At 30.0% G+C, this 10,027-nt stretch overlaps 4 protein-coding genes across 7 annotated transcripts; 1 reads left to right on the top strand and 3 right to left on the bottom strand.

Moving 5' to 3' along the window:
* Positions 1-72: 72 nt before the first annotated feature.
* Positions 73-4,737, bottom strand: LOC113799374 (uncharacterized). 3 transcript variants are annotated; one of them, XM_075820736.1, is made up of 3 exons: positions 4,720-4,737; positions 3,868-4,073; positions 73-3,802 (listed from the first exon to the last, which is right to left on the bottom strand). In XM_075820736.1, exons 2-3 carry the CDS (start codon positions 4,015-4,017, stop codon positions 188-190), a joined length of 3,765 nt encoding a protein of 1,254 aa, XP_075676851.1. In that variant the 5' UTR covers positions 4,018-4,073; positions 4,720-4,737; the 3' UTR covers positions 73-187. The 3 variants fall into 3 exon arrangements, with proteins under 3 accessions (XP_075676851.1, XP_075676849.1, XP_075676848.1); XM_075820734.1 differs by lacking the exon at positions 4,720-4,737 and adding an exon at positions 4,148-4,521; XM_075820733.1 differs by lacking the exon at positions 4,720-4,737 and having other exon boundaries at positions 3,868-4,166.
* A 118-nt stretch (positions 4,738-4,855) lies between these two features.
* LOC113799576 (xylulose kinase) lies at positions 4,856-8,939 on the top strand. 2 transcript variants are annotated; one of them, XR_012846327.1, is made up of 3 exons: positions 4,856-5,073; positions 5,131-7,957; positions 8,019-8,939. XR_012846327.1 is itself a non-coding variant. In XM_027350232.2 (2 exons), the coding sequence occupies exons 1-2, from the start codon at positions 5,011-5,013 to the stop codon at positions 6,685-6,687; spliced, it is 1,620 nt and encodes a 539-aa protein (XP_027206033.1). In that variant the 5' UTR covers positions 4,856-5,010; the 3' UTR covers positions 6,688-8,939. The 2 variants fall into 2 exon arrangements, 1 of the variants encoding a protein (XP_027206033.1); XM_027350232.2 differs by having other exon boundaries at positions 5,131-8,939.
* Dpck (Dephospho-CoA kinase) lies at positions 6,726-7,447 on the bottom strand. The gene has a single exon (XM_027350278.2). It carries the CDS (start codon positions 7,445-7,447, stop codon positions 6,749-6,751), a length of 699 nt encoding a protein of 232 aa, XP_027206079.2. The 3' UTR covers positions 6,726-6,748.
* LOC113799602 (ethanolamine kinase 1-like) lies at positions 7,573-8,889 on the bottom strand. The gene is made up of 2 exons (XM_027350264.2): positions 8,339-8,889; positions 7,573-8,272 (listed from the first exon to the last, which is right to left on the bottom strand). Exons 1-2 carry the CDS (start codon positions 8,887-8,889, stop codon positions 7,735-7,737), a joined length of 1,089 nt encoding a protein of 362 aa, XP_027206065.1. The 3' UTR covers positions 7,573-7,734.
* Positions 8,940-10,027: the final 1,088 nt, after the last annotated feature.

The raw sequence follows: 10,027 nt of genomic DNA, 5'->3' as shown, positions 1-10,027 counted from the left end.
CCAAACAATCATGTCATCTAGTATCTAAATAATTTCGATATTTCAAAAATTTTTTATGAAGTGATTGAAAAATAAAAACAAAATAATTTTATTTATTCAAAATTGAAAATTGAAAATATTTAAAGCAACCGGAAACAGGATTGAAAATTTGGAAAAATTGTTATTTTTTCTTATTTATTGAATTTTTTCATTGAAATTGATGTGTGCAATCAAAAAATTGATTTTCAGACATTTGTGTTGTTGATAGAATTGTTCGATTCAGTGATCTTTTTAGTCGTTTTGTTAAAGTGCTCGTATCGGGTGAATTGGATGATTTTGGCTGAACATTATATTTAGATTGTTGTGCATTACCTGGCAATACGGTATTTTCGGCAGTATTTGTTATCACTGTATTAATTGTGGTCAAAATCGGTTGTTGGTTTTTCAAACCTTTCGAATAAGTGATTGATTCTGACAGTAATTTTGATAAAAACAAATCATTTTGTTCTTTATTCATTGTATAGAATCGATAGTGTGAAGGGTCATAAAAATGTTGGCCACGAGTTGCAAAAAGCTCATTGAAAAACCAAACATTATAGTCTACTTGTCTATCGTATATTTTTGGTTTGACAAAAGACTCGAAGAATAAAAAATCTTCTTGTTCTTCACTTATAAGTGAAATCGTACCTTTTGTTTCATGTTTAAAATTAGAAATAGGATATTGAGGCTTATTTTTCATATCAGATACTCTATTTTTGAATATTTCAATAAAGTCTCTTAAAGCTTTATGGTTTTTTTCGGTTAGAGGTAGTTTTGATTTTTCAATTTCTAAAATTTCGTTTATTATATACTCTCGATATTTCTCTTGCGTAGAAGTTTTATTTTCTGGATCCAGGTTAATCTTCTTTCCAGTTAAATAACTTCTCTCCTCATCAGTCAGTATTGGTTGGATTTCACTTTTAGTTGATTGTTGATCATCACTCGATATTTCTTTGTATATTGGAACCAGATAGTGGTCTCTAAATATTAATGCTTCTTGTTTTTTGCCTTCATCTAAAGAAACTAATCTTTGAAATTCTAGCATTTCTGCGAGAACTGAACTTTTGTACTTTGACAGTTCGGAATTATCGTTTATCGGTTTATCAATAATTGCTTGATGAAGAATATTTGTTTCTTCTGTCGTTAATAAAGGCTCAATTCGATATTCGATCGGAAGTATTTCTGGTGGTTCAGAAATTTTTTTACCGATTGTTTTCAGCGATGACTCTGATCCATGCAAATTTTGATCTTGATTGAGATTCTCGATTTTTAAAGTCATATTTGATTGTTCATCCGTTTTCATTTTAGATTTTAATTTTGTTTCATTTTTCTTCAACTTCTCTAATTTTTCTGCTAATTTTTTTTCTTCTTTTAGTTTATTTTTTTGTTGTTTTTCCAATTTTTCTTTAATATTTTTCTCGGTTTTTTTCCGATCTTTTCCAAACCTTTCATTTTCTTTAGCCAGTGCTTTTTGCTTTGTTTTCAAATCTTTTTTCATTTCCTTTTTTGCTTTTTCCATTTTATTTTTCAAGATTTTTTCTTGAGATTTAAATTCTTTTTCATATTTTTTTAATTTTCTTTGTTTTTCGGATTCAGTCATCATTTTTTTATTTCTCATTCCAAAAAGATTTTGTTTCGTTCGTTTCGGCTTTAATTCTTCACGTTTTTCATTGAATTGTGCTTGTATAATGTCCCATTGTTTAGTAAGAGCTGCTTCTTCAGCAATAAGACCAAAGTATGGATATTTAAAATCGTTTTTGTATGAGTTCTTTGCTATTTCCGAGAATATTGGAATTCCATTTACTGATTTGTACAAAATTATTTCTTTTCGTCTAAGCGGTTCAGGTGGAAGTTGAGTTAAATTAATTAATTGTTCATCATTTAGATCATACAAAACTTTTGATGGTTCCAATAGTCCATTTAAGTTTTGATCTTTTTGTTCCATTACATCCCGAAAATATTTTTGTACACTTATTACTTCTTCCTCAATTGGTGAGAATTCATGTTGCATTTTGTCTTGTTGCGAATCGTTTGGTGGAATTTTTCCTGTCCCTTCTATCTCATGATCAGCTGTTTTTGTTTCGAATTTCTCCTGTACATTATTATCCAAATTCGATGAATTTCTAAAAGGAAGCCAATTAAACAATCCTTTTTTTTTGACTTGTTGCAACTCGTTTAGCATAATTTTTACTGTCCCTTCTATCTTATGATCTGATGTTTTTGATTCAAATTTCACTTGTACATTATTATCCAAATTCGATGAATTTCTAAAAGGAAGCCGATTAAACAATCCTTTTTTTTTGACTTGTTGCGACTCGTTTGGTGGAATTTTTACTGTCCCTTCTATCTCATGATCTGTTGTTTTTGATTCAAATTTCTCTTGTACATTATTATCCAAATTCGATGAATTTTCAAAAGGAAGCCGATTATACATTCCTTTTTTTTCGACTTGTTGCGAATCGTTTGGTGGAATTTTTACTGTCCCTTCTATCTCATGATCTGTTGTTTTTGATTCAAATTTCTCTTGTACATTATTGTCCAAATTCGATGAATTTCTAAAAGGAAGCCAATTAAACAATCCTTTTTTTTTGACTTGTTGCGACTCGTTTGGTGGAATTTTTACTGTCCCTTCTATATCAGCGATCATGGGAATTTCATTGTCAACTGATACAGGTGTCATAGCAAAATACTCTGGACGATTGCTTCGGATTTTTGTTCTGGTTTGTTTCAATCGTTTCGTCCAATCATTTAGTTGATCCATTTTTTCGATTTGTGCAAAGTTTTTACTTCGCAGCATTTCATGATGAATATTTACTTGTTCTTGATTTAGTGATTCGATTATTTTTGCGACAAATGGATCCGCTTTTTCGTCGTGAATTTGTCGAGCCTCTATCATTCTTTTCAATTCCCTTTCTGCAAAAGGCTTATTTTTTATTTTTTTGTAAAATTTCCGATCAGTTATTCGTAAAAAATTATCTTTTTCGATATCGTCATACTGTAAATCCGCTTCTGATCGGGCCAATTCTTCTATTTTTTTTATATTTTCCTCATCTAGTTTCATCTTTTTATTTTCTGTCAGATTGGATTGGTTATATGATTCTGAGTATTTATTGAAATCTTTCCAGAATTCTTCTTGTTTCGAATCTTCATTGATTTTTGACCAGATTTTTTCTTTCAACTTTTTCATCTTTTGTTTTTCCGGATTCCTTCCAAATAGGTTAGCGACTTGCTTTTTTAAATAGGCTACTGCTCCATTCTCTTTCTTAGGCTCACTTTTATTTCCCCCAATACCTACTAACGCACCCAACTTTTTAACTAATCCAGAAATTTTTGATCTTTCTTTTTCTATAATAATTTCAGTCATTTTTTCTATCCATTGACTGTCGCGTTTATCTACTTCTTCATCATATGTTGTGCGAGCTAATTCTAATTTTAAAAGTTGCTCGAATTTGTCCTTCTTGTAAGCATTCTTTGCTTCCATTTGTAATTTTAATTCAGGACTTTTCTTGAAACGATTGTATATATAACGAATTCCAAGTATACATGACACCACCGATGCAGCAATCGCTATAACTATGCCTACTATCTGGAACCAATTAGTTTCATTTTTGTTACTATTGCCACAAGAATTTTTTGCTAAGATCGGTTGGCATGATTTATCAAATAATCGTCTTGTCTCTCTTTCATTCCGATCGGAATAATCCAAATCGCATTCGGACAATACTTTGCTTTCACATTCCAAAACTTCATATACAAAACAGCAAAAATTCAAGCTTTCGGTGTACTGTAAGGAAATCAAAAAATTCGATATTACAATCATTCAACATTGTTGATTCATTTATGACTTACATATTGATTCATAGTAATCTGCCATTTTTCCAGGAAATTCATTTGACAGTTTCGATACTTTTCTCGTAGTTCATTTTCAGTGACTTCTTTATATTCAATTATTTTGGAGCATTTGTCTGGAAATCCGTATAATGATTTATAAGGTATCATAATTCGATCGTACGTGGATATTGAAGCCGATTCAACTTGGTTTTGAAGAGCATCCTCTGCGATTAAATAGAACAATAATATGGTGAATAAAAATGAAAATTGAGGTTTTGTTTTCATTTTATTTGCTCACCACAACTTGGTTTGAATATTTGTACGATGAAAAAACCATTATATATTGAGATTCAATTAAGAATTTATAATTCGATTTTATTCAATTATTGCCAAATTTTATTCTAAAAATTATTCTTTTGACAAAATAATGTATTTAAAAAAATTTCATCTTTTTTTATAAAAAGAAAAATATCTTTTTTATTACTATTTAGTAAACAAACACATTATAAGATTATCATTTTAAATGTCTGGAAAGGGGAGATAATGATGTTTCAAACAATTTTTTGATACATTATTTTGTTCGTAGAAAAATATTCTTAACTATAAAATTTTCTAAAATAAGAACTAAAAAAATTGTATTAATTTTGTAATATTCACATAAAAAAAATGAAAAATTGTTTGGCAATAATTGAATAAAATTGAATTATATATTCTTATTCTCAAAATAATGGTTAAATTAAATTTTCAAAAAATAGATAGATCACTAGATGAGTTTGACAATACATGTTTGGTTGGATGCAAACAATTAACTAACACATTGTCATTGCAATTCTTAATCATGAACGACTGAATTAATAAAAAAAGAGAAACCTGTTTTTTAAATTTTAAAGATTTGTCGAAAATCCTAACAATCAAAATAAGTTTCACACAAATCGTGTATAGAAAATCATCACAATTTTTCGTCGATAAAATTTGTTTCATGTTTTGATTATTATTATCAACAAGTTTGTCTGATATTCGCTCAGTATGTTGTTTGACTTTTCTTTTTATCAATTTAAGTTGAGTTTTGGATGAACCTATTTTTTTTATATCTCACATTGTTGTTTTTTCTCAATAACAAATTAATCAAAAATTTTTTGCCAAAAATCAAATTGCAACTCTATGGAATCGGTCAAACAATCGAATAATAAATTATGGCTTGGATTTGATTTAAGCACTCAACAGGTTATTTTCATAGTTTGGTTCAATTTTTTTTATTTCTCATTATTTCTTTTTTTTCAGCTAAAATCGGTAGCTATCAATGAAGAGTTAATAGTTGTTCATGAAGCTTGTGTACATTTTGACAAGGATCTTCCAGAATTTCGCACAAATGGTGGGATTTATTCAAATCCAGACGATCATACGGCTTTTGCGCCTGTTTTAATGTGGATCAAAGCCATTGATTTAATATTCGATCGACTTCGCTTAAATGGCCTTGTTGATTTCAAACAAGTAATCGGAGTTTCTGGTTGTGGTCAACAGCATGGAAGTGTCTATTGGAAACATGGTTCTGAAAAAATATTGATGAATTTGAATTCATCTCGATTTTTACATGAACAACTAAATCATTGTTTCACCATTCAAGAATCACCCATATGGATGGATTCAAGTACAACAGTTGAGTGTGAAGAATTGGAAAAAGCGTTAGGTGGTGCCCATCATCTAGCTCAATTAACTGGCTCACGGGCATATGAAAGGTTTACAGGAAATCAAATTTCCAAGATTATCAAACAAAGAACCGATGCTTATAATCAGACTGAACGAATTTCACTTGTTAGTTCATTTTTGGCATCATTATTCATTGGTAAATACGCTCCTATTGACTTGAGCGATGGATCAGGAATGAATTTACTTGACATTCGACGGAAACAATGGTCTAACGATTGTGTACGTTCCGTCAGTTTGAATCAGGAAAAAGATTTAATCAAAAAACTTGGAGACGAAATAGTTCCTTCCATTCAGATAATCGGAACTATAAGTGATTATTTTGTACAACGTTATGACTTTATTCCAGATTGTTACATAACAGCATTTACTGGTGATAATTCAGCCTCATTAGCCGGAATGTGCTTAGGTTCAAATGACATAGCTGTATCATTGGGTACAAGTGATACAATTTTCTTCACACTTTCAACACCGCAGCCATCTATCGAAGGACATATTCTCTGTAATCCTATCGATCAAAATCTTTACATGGGAATGATCGTTTTTAAGAATGGTTCTAGAACTAGGGAAAGAATTCGAGATAATTGCGCTAATGGCAATTGGTCTAAATTCAATGAATTATTAGATTCCGTTCCGCGTGGTAATTTTGGCAATCTAGGATTCTATTTTGATTTTCAGGAAATATCTCCTATGATAACTGGTGATTTTCGTTACAGTTGCTTTGGCAATGAAGTATTTTCATTTGCACCAGAAATTGAAATCCGTGCCTGTATTGAAGGACAATTCTTGAGATTAAAAATACATGCTGAAAATTTAGGATTTAAATTAGACAACAGGACTAGAATTCTGGCAACAGGTGGTGCATCGACAAATCTTTCCATTATCAAAGTTTTGGCGGATGTTTTTAATGCTCCCGTATTTACTCATTCGATTCCTAATTCAGGGGCATTAGGTTCAGCATTGTTGGCTAGATATTCTCAAGAAAAAAATAACATGTCATATGATGATATGGTAAAAAAATTACGTACAACTTTCAATATGGCTGCAAAACCATCTTCAGATGCATGCAAAATCTACAGCGCGTTAGCTATGAAATATCGTCAACTCGAAGATCGATTGACCAAACTAAAATGAACAAAATTATGATCTTTTTTTTAATGAAATCGTTTCATATTTATTCATAAAACAAATTTGATCATAACTTTGAGATTGCATATTGTAATAATTTTATTAAAGAAAAAGATGACAATCCATAAAAAGTGATAAGAAACAGACGAAGAATATAAAATGTTGAAGGTGGTTTTATTTCCCGGAGTATTTCGTCAATTTGATGAAAAGTTTGTTCAATTGTTCCATTGTTGTCTATCACAAAATCTGCCAATTTACATTTTTCTTCCAACGACATTTGTGATTCGATACGTGATAAAGCCTCTTCATCGGTATAACCATTACGAACTTTGATTCGTTGAAGTTGTTTAGATGGATCACATTTAACAACAACAATATAATTCATCCATGATTGATATATTTTGGACTCGAACAACAATGGAATATCGAATACAACAAACTTTCGAAACGTTAACCAATAATATAATGCTTTCAAAAATGTTTGCTTTTGAATTTCCGGATGAGTAATTTTATTCAAAACTAGACGTTCATCTGGATTGTTGAAAATTACTCGAGCCAAATATGAACGATTGATTTGGCCATCAGTTTCATTGATAGCATCTTCACCAAAATGTTCACGGATACTATGCCAACATTTGGAATATGGTTTGACAACATCTCTCGCTATTTGATCAGAATCAATTACTGGAATATTTTGTTGAGAAAGATATTTAGAAACGGTCGATTTACCAGTTCCAATACTACCAGTTAATCCGATTAAAAACATTTTTTTTACCAATAGAGAATCTGAGTACAATTGTTCAAGAAATCGATTGTATCGTAATTAAAATACATCGTTGTTTTAACGATGGCTGGCGCCACTAATTCGTAAATATTTAACTTTTAAAATAATCACAATTTCAGCAAAGTTTATTTTTAGTAAAATAAATTTTTGAAATGAAATAATCAAACTTTTAAAACAATATAAGATATGTTAACAATAAATGGAATCGATCCAATGAATAAAAAGATGAGAAAAAAGTAAAAAAACAATATTACTACAAAAGTGATTGATCAAAGTTCAGACAGATTTTTTCGTCTATAATATTCATTCAAACGTTGAAAGGCGAATGATTCATAATCAAAATCGATGGAAGAATTCGACACCTGAACTAATGCCCATAGTCCCCAATAAAGACATGAAGCCAAGGCAAATTTACTCACTGTATTATATAATGGTTCAATATTTCGTTCTAATATTGAATCATTTAATCGATTGTCATCCATCTCCCCATTAGTAAGTGAATACCATTTTTTAAGATAAATTTTAAGCCAACGAAATTGAAATTCTTGATTAGGATAAAGGCTGCAATCGAAAGAATCTACGCCGCAAAATTCACAAAAATGGTTGGCTATATCGAAAGCTTGATAATTGTAATCAGAATATTCAAAATCAATAAACGTCACGTTGTTAGTCGATTCATTAAAAATAATATTTTTTAACAATAAATCATTGTGACAAAAAACTATGGGCGAACAAAGAGGGATCAAAATTTGTTCCAAGTAATTAATTTCGGCTTTCAAATTTTCTATATCATAATAGTTTTTTAATCTGTTGATGAATAAAAGAAACAATAAAATTAAAAAGATAATATATTCTGAAATATCTTCAACTTACTTTAAATTAGCTGAAGGTTTCAATGGCAAGGCACTGTCAACAAGAGCGACAAATTTTTTCATATCCCGAAAAAGGCTGGCTTGTATGGGCGATTGTTGAATAGTGTTTTTTGTTGTTGTTTTCAATGGTTTCAACGTATGCATTTGTGCCATTTTCTCGGCAATCAATTGGCTAATATTCGAATCACGGACAAGATTTTCATCAAGAACTTTTCCTGGTGAATATCCGTAACAAATGCCGTTTAGAAATGTGCCATAAATTGGAGCGGATAAACCATGTTTGTACATGATTTTCATATTACAACATTCAGTATTTCGATCTATGAATAGATCGGTATTTTCTCCATAGATTCGAATCAAAACCATATCATGTTTGTTTCGTGGATCAAAGTAAACACCGATTAAGCGATTCGTAATACCATCCGTGAAAATTTTGAATGATAATTTATTTAATGGCCATTCGGGACGAATTTTCGAGATCAACTCGCGTGCACCTTCATGTAGTCGATCTTCGGTAATTTGTACATTGAATTTCGGTAACGTTTCTTCCATCAATTTTGTTGATATAATAGCAGCAAATCCTTGAAAAATATCATATGAAATGAGTATTCGTAAACGTGGCAGATTATATATTAGACCAAACTGATCAAATATCAATTTTTTAGCAATAACTCATAATTATCAAAACTGATAATACTTGCTAGTAGTTTTGGAATATGTTCTAATATATTTGATTAGATTAAAATCTTAAAATAGTGAAAAATAAGTTCGAGGCATAGTTGTACAGAAACTTCGATGATAATCGAAAACTAACTCTATCTTGTTGATAAATCAAAGTTCAAACAGTATCAAAATTTTGGTCCCATGATAATGTTAAATTCATTTTTATTTAAAACATTACATTAATTTTTTTTTTTTTTGGATTTGTATGGCCGTTTTTAAAGAACTTTTTCTATTACTATTATTCTCTCGAATTTATGCATTAGTGTGACGTCTTATAGACAAAGTAGTGGAAGAATAATCGTATGTAGAACAATATAATGTTAGAATCCGTTGTAAATATATAATTTAGATTATTATTATTATTATGCTAGGGCATTTTTTATTTGAAACAGTCATGTGCAATAAATTTTCATTCAAAAGATATTTTATATTTATTCAAATTTATTTGTAAATAAATCTTAGAATTTCGCACAATAAATAAAAATAAAAAACAAAAATAGATTTTGAAAAATGATTTTAAAATGATGATGATTTGTTTGAAATAAAATCCTCAACAAATATTCGAATATTGATCATAATGCTCATATAATTAGTACACTTACGCTTTATATGAAAAGTGCCAAAATAGCGAGCAAATATAAAAGTCAACAGAAGGACTTCAACACGTTATTAACAAAATATTTTTACATCGCTCATTTTCTTTTCTAATTGCGACAAATATTTGATCCAAGTAAAAATGTTTTCTCGAATTGCTCGCGCTAATCAAATGATCATCCGTAACCATGTACGAAACATGGCTACACATGGTGAACATGCCCATACACCGAATCCCGATTTCTGGAAAAAGGTTTTCTTCTTCGTTTCATGTCCAGCTATCGTTTTGGCAGGTATCAACACTTATTTGTTGGAAATGGAACATTATCACCATTATCATCGTCCAGAATTCGTTCCTTATGAGCATCTTCGC

Source organism: Dermatophagoides pteronyssinus, unplaced genomic scaffold (genome assembly GCF_027571235.1).
Source record: "Dermatophagoides pteronyssinus isolate colony J.1.1.1.1 unplaced genomic scaffold, Derpt_VIB-CSIC_2022.12 sq0007, whole genome shotgun sequence".
In the NCBI taxonomy this organism is placed as follows: Eukaryota; Metazoa; Arthropoda; class Arachnida; order Sarcoptiformes; family Pyroglyphidae; genus Dermatophagoides; species Dermatophagoides pteronyssinus.
Note: the sequence above shows the minus strand (reverse complement) of the source record. Positions and strands in the feature narration are given on the sequence as shown.